Below are 14,206 nucleotides of genomic sequence, written 5' to 3' on the forward strand. Positions count from 1 at the left end.
TCTCCTAGGCGACGTCCAAACAAACGGATCTTCAAAGGTTTTAAAATGCGTAAGAAATACATTTTGTATTATTATTTATTATTGTCAAGCAATTCATATCCAACTTGAGAAAATAAATATTTTTTTATGTTAGCACTATTAAACTTATTTTTATAGTTGTATTTTTATTTGAATAAATAACATGTTCTAATAAATTGTCACGACTTGGACTGTGGCGTGGTTTGTTCTCCCGAGGTGCAAATGATTTGGACCAGACATGGCGTGAAGGTGAATACATTTTAATTCTAACTCAAAAAAATACAAAAAGGTATAAACAAAAGGCGCTCACAGCGGAGGTAAAACAACTTGGCTATGAAAACAAATACTTGCACGTGGGCAAAAAAAACTAAGGACATGAACAAAAGTCGCTAAATGTGGCATGAATAGAAACAACTAGTGATGGGTCCGGCAACACCGATGCATCGGCGCATGCGTCGAGCTCATAGAGCGAAACCCTGTGTCGGTGCGCGTACCGCTTTTAGAAAGTCACGTGACCGATCATGAGCTGTTTTGGTCACGTGACCGATACGCGAACTGTGTCGCACTGACGCCTCCTCTGTGCCCTGTGAAAGGGTCTTTTCTACAGCCGGAGAAATAATAACTAAGAGAAAGCGTCTAAAATTTAATACGTTGGAAAAACTGTTTTTTTTTTAAATAAAAATGTGTAAAAAAAAAAAAAAAATTATTTCCAGGTCCACAAGCATCCTCATTCACAACACGTTCTCTTAGATTTCCATGTTATGATACATGTTCACATTATTTATTGACTGTATCTAAAAAAGACAAAAAATATATTTTTATTTAAATGAAGTTATGAAATAATCCTAAATGAAATACAATGACTTGCTTTATATTATTGTATATACTAGGTTAGTGGTTCTCAAGCTTTTTCAGCAATGTACCCCCTGTGATTTTTTTTTTAAATTCAAGTACCCCCTAATCAGAGCAAAGCATTTTTGGTTGAAAAAAAAAAGATGAAGTAAAATACAGCACTATGTCATCAGTTTCTGATTTATTAAATTGTATAACAGTGCAAAATATTGCTCATTTGTAGTGGTCTTTCTTGAACTATTTGGAAAAAAAGATAAAAATAACTAAAAACTTGTTGAAAAATAAACAAGTGATTCAATTATAAATAAAGATTTCTACACATAGAAGTAATCATCAACTTAAAGTGCCCTCTTTGGGGATTGTAATAGAGATCCATCTGGATTCATGAACTTAATTCTAAACATTTCTTCACAAAAAAAAAATCTTTAACATCAATATTTATGGAACATGTCCACAACAAATCTAGCTGTCAACACTGAATATTGCATTGTTGCATTTCTTTTCTTTTTGACAGACATTTCAGTGACAAACCTGAGCTTGTGCTTCACTGAGTTTATGAACTTACATTCATATTTTGTTGAAGTATTATTCAATAAATATATTTATAAAGGATTTCTGAATTGTTGCTATTTTTAGAATATTTAAAAAAAAATCTCACGTACCCCTTGGCATACCTTCAAGTACCCCCAGGGGTACGCGTACCCCCATTTGAGAACCACTGTACTAGGTCATAAAATCAGTGCCAGTTGAGTCGGTCCATAGGTTGCCTGTAGGGATTTTTAATGTCCAGCAGATGTCAGTATTTAGTGACACAGTATCAATACAGTTTTGCAATGTGTCGAAACGCTTCATGACGCCTCATCAACCCATCACTACAACTTGGCTATGAAAACAAATACTTGCACGTGGGCAAAAAAAACTAAGGACATGAACAAAAGTCGCTAACTGTGGCATGAATAGAAACAACATACTTGGACATGGCATGAAGTGCGCAGAGGTAAACAAAGTGTGAAGCAGAGAGTCAGGGGTATGATGTCGCCAGGGAGACTTCCTGGCAACAATGGGTTTAAATAATAGTGACATGATTAAAGACAGGTGCGTGAGTCGTGAGGGCAGGTGAAAACTAATGGGTTGCTATGGTGACAAATAAGAGTGCACAATGAGTCCAAACGTGGAACAGGTGAAACTAATGGGTAACCATGGAAACAAGACAAGGGAGTGAAAAGCCAGAAACTAAACAGTCCAATAACTAAACAAAACAAAACATGATTACACAGACATGACATAAATGTTCTAACAAATATAGGAATGTAGTGTAGAGATGTCCATAATTCATGATAAATGCTTTAAAATTTAATATCAGAAATTGTCAGTATCGGTTTTTTTATTATTATCGGTATCGTTTATTTTATTTTATTTTATTTTTTTTAATTAAATCAACAACAAAAACACAAGATACACTTACAATTAGTACACCAACCCAAAAAACCTCACTCATTCACACAAAAGGGTTGTTTCTTTCTGTTATTAATATTGTGGTTCCTACATTATATATCAATATATATCAATACAGTCTGCAAGGGATACAGTCCGTAAGCACACATGATTGTGCGTGCTGCTGGTCCACTAATAGTACTAACCTTTAACACTTAATTTGACTAATTTTCATTAATTACTAGTTTCTATGTAACTGTTTTATATTGTTTTACTTTCTTTTTTATTCAAGAAAATGTTTTTAATTTATCTTTTTTTTTTTTTTTTTTTTTTTAAAGGACCTTATCTTCACCATACCTGGTTGTCCAAATCAGGCATAATAATGTGTTAATTCCACGACTGTATATATTGGTATCGGTAATTAAGAGTTGGACAATATCGGAATATCGGCAAAAAAGCCATTATCGGACATCCCTAATGTAGTGTTAGTCAAATAATATTTTCCAAGCACAATTCAATGAGAATACATCCTAAAATAGTTTACAAAAGGAGAAATAGAGAAAATAAGGACAACATTTATGAAAGAAATAAAATGTTTTAATTATTAATGGAATCACCATCATTTTAAACAAAAAAGTTACATTATGGTTGACAGTTTCAAAATGCGAATAATTTATATTTGGAATGTGATACTGTACATTTATTTTGGGAGATTAGAGGTTGGCTGGAAGACAAACGGTATAGAAGAGAATACATTTGGCATATTTATGGAAAATAGCAACTAAGAAATGGGCATTAATATTACGTTGCAAATTAAAATTTTCATGCATAAAAGTTGACTTCTTTAAAGTGAAACTCAAATCTTCCCACTGGATTAATGATTTTAAATGAGTACATTTTGGAAAATTGTAACAAAAATAATAGAAAAGCACTTAGATTATTGTCTTTATTGGATTAATTAAAGTTGTTTTGAATAAACCCATTTTTAAAATTATTTATTTTAATCTATTTCTATTGTCTCCTACTTTCTTTAACGTTGTTGGTGTGTATAAGTTGATTGCGCAACATGGTGGGTATTTGAAAATATTGAAATATATTGGAAGTGCCTTAATTTGTTTGTACATTGTGAATATATATAGTGTTCAAATGTTCAATAAAATTAAATGTATTTGAAAAAAATCAATCATAATTTTGTTTTTCACCTGCTGACCAATGACAATAAAGACTAATCTATTATGCCAAACCCCATTTTGTTGATTTTTAGCAGGAACACAATTAGTGGATCCCTCTGGTCACGATTCAACATACACTTAAAAACATTTGTCATATTTTTCTCATCAACAATTTTTACTGTGCATAATAAAGCAAACATGTGTAGCTGGGCTAGCTTTCTAGTCAACTTCCATCACAACTGCCTGCAACCTTGCAGCAATGTGGACACAAGTTGGCACATTCAAATTGTCACAACAGGCAAGCAGTATGGATGATGTAAACATTGGAACATGTGCACCATAGTATGAACGATGTGAATATTTTAACATCTGCATCATAGCTGAAGTTGTACAGCATCCTTGTGGAGCCGTGTATCACCACTATGGATAGGTATCGTTCACATTTGAACGGATACAGTACCGGTACTCACCCATCCATCCATTTTCTACCGCTTGTCCCTCTCAGGGTCGCAGGGTGTGCTGGAGCCTATCGCAGCTGCATTCGGGCGGAAGGCGGGGTACACCCTGAACAAGTCGTCACCTCATCACAGGGCCAACACACACTAGGGCCAATTAATTGTTGCCTATCAGCCTATCCCCATGTGCAAGTCCACAATTTTCAGTACTTTGGCTTTGTTTGATCGCAAAATTTTATTTTTTAATGTAACTTTTAAAAATGAGCTGATTACCTGTGCTGTCCAGTTATATCTTGTTTACTTACACATCTGAGTAATATTTGCAATGCAGTTGCACTTCCAAGACATTAGATGGCAGTACTGTACAAACAATCTATGGTATGTTGTCTAAGAAGTAGCCTTTTCCAGGGAGCTGAATGTGATGTTGCCCTCTGCAAAGTGTTTATACTGGAAGTATTGTGCTTATTACACACCAGCTGTTTGGCTGCAACATTCATCTTGGTTGTAGTTTTCACTACCAAGTTTGCAAGGCATCAAGCTAGTGCAGTTTGAAAGAGTGGACCCTACTTTACGTTTGATTATTTTCTATCAAGCATACCGGTACTTGCTTTGTTGGTGGTAAAAAATGCAACATTATTTAGAGGTAGATTGGCTGAGTGTGCAATGATTGTTTACGTGAGCAGGTGTTTAGTACCAACAGAACTTGGTCGGTGCCTATTAAAAGTACTGAATTCAGCTGGTTTCAGCTCTCAACTGGAACCGTTTCCCCCGTCTCTATTTTACAAGTGGTAAAAAGTAAAAAGGCATTTTTAAGGGTGCATCTATTGTTCGCGAGTAGCGGGGGACCCGACTGTACTGCAGTGTGAGAGCTTTGTTAAAGTACCAATGATCATCTCACCACACTAGGTGTGGTGAGATTATCCTCTGCATTTGACCTGGGAGGTGAGGGGAGCAGTGGGCAGCAGCGGTGGCTGCGCCCGGGAATCATTTTTGGTGATTTAACCACCAATTCCAACCCTTGATGCTGAGTGCCAAACAGGGAGATAATGGGTCTCATTTTTATAGCCTTTGGTATGACTCTGCCGGAGTTTGAACTCACGACCTCCCGATCTCAGGGCAGACACTCTAACCACTAGTGTACCTAATGTAGTGACCACACAAGACTGCTGAGGTCTCTTCTGATTGGTGGGTGAAGTTTACAAAATATGAGATGAAGCATACTGATGGGGTCCATTTTATTGTTTATTTACAAACAACAAGCTGCTAAGGCGCCGTCACACTCGAGATGGGTACATCATCTGCGGAAACAGGAAGTGATCATGAGACTGTTTGGACACTCCTCATGTGGACCAGGCTGCGTGTAGCACCAAACTACGCCACTCACCACTCTGATGCGATGTCCCATCGCTTTGGCCGGAAGGTTGCTCCTGAACTTGGCGCGAACCATGCCGCTGTTCCCGTGTGCGCGGGTCACCTTTCCCCAAATAACACGAGTCTTGTTGGCCTTACCACCAGGGGTCCTCGTCTTCCTGACACACACACACACACAACCAGTGTAAAGTAATGTTTACAAGATGTTTGACAAAGTGCTGCCTTACTTTTTGGCCTTATAGACGTAAGCACAGCGTTTGCCGAGGTAGAAGTCCACCTCGCCACGACTGTAACATCCTTCCACTTTGAGGAGTGCCGTGTGCTCGCGCTGGTTCCTCAGACCACGCTTGTAGCCAGCAAAGATGGCCTTACTCCACAGTCTGCACACAAACACACGTTAGCAGTAGGGACGGGTACTATTCACATTTGAACAGATACGATAGATTCCTGGTACCTGGGAATCGGTACTGGTACTTGACGGTACCAATTCTTGGAACTTTTGTATGTGTTAATACTTTCATTCTTTTATGGAACATTTAAAAATGAACTGATAACTGTGCTGTCCAGTTATCTAGTTTTATTAAATGAGTCTCATCTGCAATGCAGTTGCACTTCCAAGACATTAGATGGCAGTAATGTATAGGCTATCCAGAGCAGTGGTTCTCAACCTTTTTTCAGTGATGTACCCCCTGTGAACATTTTTTTTAATTCAAGTACCCCCTAATCAGAGCAAAACATTTTTGGTTGAAAAAAAAGAGGTAAAGAAGTAAAATACAGCATTATGTCATCAGTTTCTGATTTATTAAATTGTATAACACTGCAAAATATTGCTCATTTGTAGTGGTCTTTCTTGAACTGTTTGGAAAAAAATATATAAAATAACTAAAAACTTGTTGAAAAATAAACAAGTGATTCAATTATAAATACAGATTTCTACACATAGAAGTAATCAACTTAAAGTGCCGTCTTTGGGGATTGTAATAGAGATCCATCTGGATTCATGAACTTAATTCTAAACATTTATTCACAAAAAAAGAAATCTTAAACATCAATATTTATGGAACATGTCCACAAAAAAATCTAGCTGTCAACACTGAATATTGCATTGTTGCATTTCTTTTCACAGTTCTTTTTGACAGACATTTTAGTGAGGGTCAAACCATCATGGCATGGGGAAACTCTGGGTTTATGGTAATGAATGGAATAGCCTACTTGATTTGATGTTCAGTTTATGAACTTACATTCATAGTTTGTTGAAGTATTATTCAATAAATATATTTGTAAAGGATTTTTGAATTGTTGCTATTTTTAGAATATTAAAAAAAAATCTCACGTACCCCTTGGCATACCTTCAAGTACCCCCAGGGGTACGCGTACCCCCATTTGAGAACCACTGATCTAGAGTATGTTGTCTAAGAAGTAGCTTTTTACTGGAAGTTCAATGTGTTATGTTGCACCCTACAATATGTTAATACTGTAAGTATCGCGATTATTACACACCTGCTGTTTGATTGTAACATTCATCTTTGCTGTAGGTGTCATTGCCAAATGTGGAGGGGTTGAAATTGCCATGTAAAATTGCTAATGCTAATAGTAGCCTGTCTATGGCAAACCCAATGAAAATAAGCATTAAGCTAGTGCATTCTGAAAGAGCAGAGCCTTACTTTACAGTCAAACATTTTCTCTCAAGCATACCGTATTTTCCGCACTATTAGCCGCACCTAAAAACCACAAATTTACTCAAAAGCTGACAGTGCGGCTTTTAACCCGGTGCGCTTTATATATGGATAAATATTAAGATTCATTTTCATAAAGTTTTGGTCTCGCAACTTCGGTAAACAGCCGCCATCTTTTTTCCCGGTAGAACAGGAAGCGCTTCTTCTTCTACGCAAGCAACCGCCAAGGTAAGCACCCGCCCCCATAGAACAGGAAGCGCTTCTTCTTCTACTGTAAGCAACCACCCGCCCGCGTAGAAGAAGAAAAAGCGCGCGGATATCACCGTACGTTTCATTTCCTTTGTGTGTTTACATCTGTAAAGACCACAAAATGGCTCCTACAAAGCAACAAGGATCTGGTTCATGAAAAGACGCAATCTCTCCATCCGCACACGGATTACTACCGTATTTCACAGCAACTGATATTCCTGTGAACCGCACTGTGGAACGGGAGCACGTACGGTGAATATTCGCACCACAGGGAATGAGAAGTCATCCTTCACTGTGGTTCTAGCTTGCCATGCTAATGAAACTTCCACCCATGGTGATATTCAAAAGGAAGACCTTGCCAAAAGAGACCTTTCCAGCCGGCGTCATCATAAAAGCTAACTCGAAGGGATGGATGAAGAAAAGATGAGCGAGTGGTTAAGGTAAGTTTAAGTTTACGCGAAGAGGCCGGGTGGCTTTTTTCACGCAGCTCTGTCCATGTTGATATACGTATGTTTGTGATTGCACATTTGCGTACATTTTGGGAGTGAACAGAGTTGTTAGAACGCTGGTTTTTAATATATTATTAAAGTTTGACTGACCTATCTGACTGTTTTTTTGACATTCCTTTAGCGCAGTTAGATGCGGCTTACAACACCGGGCGGCTTATAGGTGGACAAAGTTTTGAAATATGCCGTTCATTGAAGGCGCGGCTTTTAACCCAGGGCGCCTTATGGTGCGGAAAATACGGTACTCGCTTTCTTGGTGTGAAAATTGCAACATTACTTAAAAGTTTAGCTGAGTTCGCCCAAAGTGTTTACGTGAGTCTGTGTTTATTTTGCAACCAGACGTGAGGTCACATGAAACAAAAAGATATTGAAATATGGAACTGTTTGATTTTACGTCAAACGATACTGACAGAATTCGGTCAGTGCTTATAAAAGTACCAAATTTGATATCCATCCCTAGTTAGCAGGGTGAGCAGCTGGCTAGCAATACAACATGTTTGAAGCTGTAACAGGTTATCATACAATGAACATTCAATAATATCCATCATTATCCTTTGGTTAAAAACATACAGTAAATTGCAATATATACTACAGCCTCCTGCAATGGAGATATCTATGGTATATTTATCAATTTCAAAAAGGGTTAAAGACTCCTAATTTGGCAACAGACATATGCAGTACATTGTGTAATTTCAAGTTGTATTTTATCACAACCACGCATTTTTTTATTTACTGTTAATATCTGGTTACTTTGTTGTAACATGTTTCTATCCACACTTCCATTATCCTTCTGTTTGGCTGCAACAATTTGTCAACATTAAAATTTGTTGTCCACAATACTTGTGACGTCATCACTCATGCTTTTCCACGCGGAAGTGGGTCTGCATCACAACTTGCAGAAACATTGCCAGTGATAATGTGTAAAGTGTGAGGATATTTCCTCTTATTCTTGTCAAAAACATGAATACCTTGCTCATTTCGCAAAGCAGACCTTGCATTTAAAACGAAGACATGATGTCAGACGTCTAAAGGGAGGATTTGTTTCAACCTCGATAAGAGTGTTAGCTTGTACCTTTCTAGCTAGCTAACAAGTGTGAGATAAAGTTGTGTGAAAAATATTTTTGCGTCACGCCTGTGGGAAAAAAACAGGACGGAGCATTTTTGGGGAGGCAGAGCCTTCCTCGTCAATTGCTGCGCAGTACACTAGTCACTTTTGAAGGCTTCAGCATGTGTGCCTTTTGTATTTTTCCATTTTGAGGCATGTTGCTAATGTAGCGGCTCTATCTTGTGTATCAATCTTGCCTTACTGCGAATTCCCTCTGAGAGGTAAGTGTGCTAGCCGCTAGGCTTAACTAACACATTGTTTTGAAGTTGTGAGGTTTATGAACCTGGCGCTGTCACACTGGCTGGTGCCTGTTACACTAACTCAATACGAGTCCCAAAAAGACAGACCAGCGTGGAAAGGAGGGACTCGCTGGGGAGTTGGGAAAAATAAAAGTTTGCAAGGAGTACATTAATTGCGCTCACGAGTATGGAAGAATCTACAAAGGAGGCTGCCTACCACAGGAAGTTTCAATTGTGATGAGACCAGATTTTTTCTAGAATAAGATGCCAAAGCAAACTTATTGCACAGAGGAGGAGTTACTCTCATTCAGCGGAACCTAGCCAATCTCCCAGTCTTTTCTTGTCAGCTCCTCCGTTGCCAATGGTAATGTAAGTGGATTTTCCTATTTTTAAATGTTTGTTAGTGTAGCAATATGGTTAACATTTTTTATGATTTCTAACCGTTTATGAGGGCACCAAGGGGTCTTCTGTGTGCGCATGTTGGCAGAGCAGTGCATGCAGGACAGTTCACCTTGTTTTTTTGGCTTGTTAAGAGAAAGTTGATCCATCACCCCTTACTGTTTGATATACAGTACGGCGTAACACTTTATATTGTGTTCAAAGTAGGGCTGGGCGATATATCGATATGCGCGATATATCGCGGGTTTGTCTGTGCGATATAGAAAATGACCATCGTGATATTAGAGTATGCGTTCTCCCGCAGTTGCTTTTAGCTGCGGGCATTACACTACAGGCTCTCCTCGCTCTTTCCTGTCTCTCCTTCTCACAGACAGCAAGCGCAGCTTCTACACACGTCACATACTGTCACGACATACGTCGCACATACGTATACGCCCTCGCGCAGCAAAGAGGTAGCAGCATGGCTAACGTTAGCTGTGATGCTAGCGGTAATACGAGAGAAGGAAGGTGCGAATCTGGTAACAAATGAAGGAATAATTAATTCCTCCAAAAAACAGCAGGGGGTCCATTGTCTGGCGGTGGTTTGGCTTCAAGTGGGAATATGTCGAACAGACAACCGTAATTTGTCAAGTGTGGGGCGAAAGCGTTGCTATAAGAAGTAGCATTACTGCTAATATGCAGCATCATTTGAAAAGTCACCTGCTAGAGAATGAACAGTGCTTATACTCTGCATGTCAACATCTCCGTTCGGTGCCACACGCCCACACCATCAAAATGCCGAGGCAAACATTTCCAGATCAACACCGTATGAAAAAAATAGTGATTTTTTTAGTTGTGATTTCCTTCTCTGCATGAAAGTTTTAAAGTAATATATATTAATGCAGTATGAAGAAGAATGTTTTAATGTAGACACATAGAATCATCATACTGCTGTGATTATATGCATCAAGTGTTCATTCAAGGCTAAGGCAAAATATCGAGATATATATCGTATATCGCGATATTAAAAAAAGGCCTTATCGCCCAGCCCTAGTTCAAAGTATACAAGACTTCACTAAAATATGGACCTTTGTCAAGGCTGGAAACCAATATTCATATTTACATTGTTTCTTATGCAATAATTTAATTTGCTATACCAACCTTGATTTAAGAACTATGTTTAAGAACCACCTCAGTTCGCAAAACGAGGTTCCACTGTACAATTTTACGTACGTAACCACAAAAACGAATATCGTCAATGCGTAATTTGCGTGTTCTGGCACATGGGCTTGAAACCAATAAAACCGGATGGCTTTAGGAACAATATCCATTGCATGTCGACACCAGAGAAGAATCTAATCTAGATGTATGTGTATTACATGACTATAAATGGTATGCTGTTTCAGAACCTAAACCCATGCGAAGAATCCTAATACTGTATTTCCTCGAATTAGCGCTTGGGCGGTAATTAATTTAAAACCTTTTCTCACTCCGGCGCTTACCAAAGGCATGCGGTAAATTTACACATGCGGTAATTATTTTAAAACCTCTTCTCACTCTGGCGCTTACCAAAGGCATGCGGTACATTTAGGCATGCGCTTATAAATTTGAGTGTGATGTAAGGATACCATCATGACATCGCTTAATGCCGCAATAAAATTTAAAGCACAATGAATCATCCCGGCAGTTCTTTTAGTTTGGGTCTGAAAAGGCAATTATAACGTGACACTCTTTATTTTTACAAGGGGTCATTCAACAATTACATACGCATTTTTCTGTATGTAAAAACGCATGAAAAACAAATTGAAAATAAAACATGCTACTTTAATTCTTAACTACGATTGTAACAACAAACATTATCAATCAATGTAAACAACATCCGTGAGGCCAGACAGAAAATATCATTTGAACTTGAACAAACTGAAAATGTACCTGTCGGTATTACTGACAGATGCTTCCCCCACTGCACCTTGATGGACATCTACTACGGCAGTGGTTCTCAAATGGGGGTACGTGAGATTTTTTTTAATATATTCTAAAAATAGCAACAATTCAAAAATCCTTTGTAAATATAAATAAAAACCTATCTTAATTTCCGAATAGTTCAAGAAAGACCACTGCAAATGAGCAATATTTTGCACTGTTATACAATTTAATAAATCAGAAACTGATGACATAGTGCTGTATTTTACTTCTTTATCTCTTTTTTTCAACCAAAAATGCTTTGCTCTGATTAGGGGGTACTTGAATTAAAAAAAAAATTCACAGGGGGTACATCACTGAAAAAAGGTTGAGAACCACTGTACTACGGTACTTGTGCTACATCCTGTGGAGATCCATCAGTTGTTAAGACTTCTTCATTTTCAGCGTCGTCCATTTCTCCGTCACCTTGTCCGACATGTACGTCCAAAACTGCAGTACCGTCGTTTGAAATAATTTGGTCTGTGTCACTTTTTATGGCTATGTCTTGGTCGTCATCTTGTCCCAGGGGCTGATTGAGGAGGCCGTGTATATCAATACATATGTATTATTTTGCAAAATGAGTTTGATCCAGCGGTAATTCTAGGCATTAGAGATGCGCGGATAGGCAATTATTTCATCCGCAACCGCATCAGAAAGTCGTCAACCATCCGCCATCCACCCGATGTAACATTTGATCAGAACCGCACCCGCCCGCAGTTATATATCTAATATAGACGATGCAAGGCATTAGTGAGGTTATAAAGCTTTTGCCTGTTAAAGAAAGGAGACTGATCCAATGCAGCACAGACATTCGCGTGCCACGCTGTCACGGCCCAGACGCACACCAGTGCGCAATCATATGGGAGCCGCGCTGAGCGCACCTCCAAGCGCGTCTCGCTGCCGGCGACGGCCGGGTATGGGCCCGACGCTCCAGCGCCATCCATTTTCAGGGCTAGTTGAATCGGCAGGTGGGTTGTTACACACTCCTTAGCGGGTTCCGACTTCCATGGCCACCGTCCTGCTGTCTATATCAACCAGGGTGAGCCCCACCCCTTTCGTGAGCGCACTGCGCGCGGAGTGACCCCTGTTACGCGCCCCCGGCAACAGGTGTGGCGGGCAGGTAAGCTGCGCGGGCGGAGCGACCCCTGTTACAAGCCCCCGGCCACGGGGGTGGCGAGCAGGTAAGCTGCTTACCTGCTGCGCGTGATGCCGGCCGCTGCGAAGGCGGACGAGGCGGGGTGTCGGTGCGGTGGGCGCGGTGGTGACCCTGGACGTGCGTCGGGCCCTTCTCGCGGATCGCCTCAGCTACGGCTCCCGGTGGGGCCCTCTCGGGGGAAGGGGCCTCGGTTCCGGACCCCGGCGAGGCGTCCCTTCTCCGCTCCGTAAAAGTGTCCATCTCTTTTTTTCTTCTTCTTCTGTTAATTGTGGCATATGCAGCAGGTGCCTGCTCGTTTTTCGTATGTGGGTAACAACATTTAACTATGTATATATATTTCCGAATTGGTTTAACTGCCACCCGCCTGAATCTATTTAAAATCTTTTTTTTATTTTTATTTCAACCGCCCGACCCGACCCGCGGATAGAATCTAATTTTTTTTAATTTCATCCGCCCGATCCGCGGATAATCCGTGGATCGGGCGGTTGTGTCCGCAAACCGCACATCTCTACTAGGCATACACTAATTATTTAGCGAAACGAGTTTGACCCGGCGGTAATTCTAGGCAAGCGCTAATTATTTTGTGAAACGAGTTTGACCCGGCGATAATTCTAGGCATGCGCTAATTATTTTATGAGACGAGTTTGACCTATATACCCCGCGGCAATTCAAGGAAATATGGTAGTTATTTTCACAGATGGCACTACAACATATGTGAAAAACTGAAACTGTAAATAAGCTTGTGGTAAACACTAAATCAGCAACTTACCTTCCTGGCATCGTCACTCTTCTCAGGTGATCTCACCTGTGTACACAGACAGACAGTGTTAGATACTGGTAAAAATGCACTTCATTGATACCCTTAACAGGTCAGAACATTCATTATAAACAGGAGCCATAAAGCAATGTATTACGAAGTCAATTTTTCTCGCAAAGACCGCCGACATACTCTGTCAAGCACTGGATAAAACTTACAATCAAAAGTAAACACGTTTTATTCGCATTATCCACCCAGTAAGACACACGTGCTACAAGACCGAGAACTATTCCAACAACCAAGCCAACATGGGCCTCTGATGTCGGCCAACGGAACGGAACAGCCCACGGTGCTAGCCGCAGTTAGCAACAGGATCCGGTCTCAATCTCGGCCATCGCGACGTCCACAATGACAAAAAGACTGAAATGAGCGCAGGGTTAAGCGATAATGCGAAATTGATGAGTAGAGCGCGCAAAAAAAGGCAGATTTCTGGCTTATTTTGTTTGACATGTTGACCGTCTTACCTGCTTTACAGCCCCAGATATGGCAAAAAGACCGGACGCAAAGGACTCTGGGAAATTATTGTAAACAGTGGTGGCCGCGGCGTGCCTGATCAAAATATACTATACTGATACATATTAATGCAATACGACCGATGACAATCCAACAATAAACATTATTTGTTATTTAATTATATACTTTTTTCTTACTTTTATAATCAGATAAAAGGTGAATGTTGTCGTCGTACTTGTACACACAATACATTCTTGACACGATTTCTATCATTTTCAACATTGACATATCCATCCCATACATTTACTACCGCTTGTCCCGTTCGGGGTCGCGGGGGGTGCTGGAGCCTATTTCATCAACATT

General features: G+C 39.8%; 1 protein-coding gene across 2 annotated transcripts; it reads right to left on the bottom strand.

Annotated features, from left to right (window-relative positions):
- Positions 1 to 5,149: 5,149 nt before the first annotated feature.
- On the bottom strand, positions 5,150 to 13,913 carry rpl35a (ribosomal protein L35a). 2 transcript variants are annotated; one of them, XM_061972471.1, is made up of 5 exons: positions 13,855 to 13,913; positions 13,343 to 13,378; positions 5,530 to 5,682; positions 5,316 to 5,460; positions 5,150 to 5,229 (listed from the first exon to the last, which is right to left on the bottom strand). In XM_061972471.1, the coding sequence occupies exons 2-5, from the start codon at positions 13,351 to 13,353 to the stop codon at positions 5,206 to 5,208; spliced, it is 333 nt and encodes a 110-aa protein (XP_061828455.1). In that variant the 5' UTR covers positions 13,354 to 13,378; positions 13,855 to 13,913; the 3' UTR covers positions 5,150 to 5,205. The 2 variants fall into 2 exon arrangements, with proteins under 2 accessions (XP_061828455.1, XP_061828456.1); XM_061972472.2 differs by lacking the exon at positions 13,855 to 13,913 and adding an exon at positions 13,549 to 13,772.
- Between the last annotated feature and the right edge of the window lie 293 nt (positions 13,914 to 14,206).

This window comes from Nerophis lumbriciformis, linkage group LG17 (genome assembly GCF_033978685.3).
Source record: "Nerophis lumbriciformis linkage group LG17, RoL_Nlum_v2.1, whole genome shotgun sequence".
NCBI lineage: Eukaryota > Metazoa > Chordata > Actinopteri > Syngnathiformes > Syngnathidae > Nerophis > Nerophis lumbriciformis.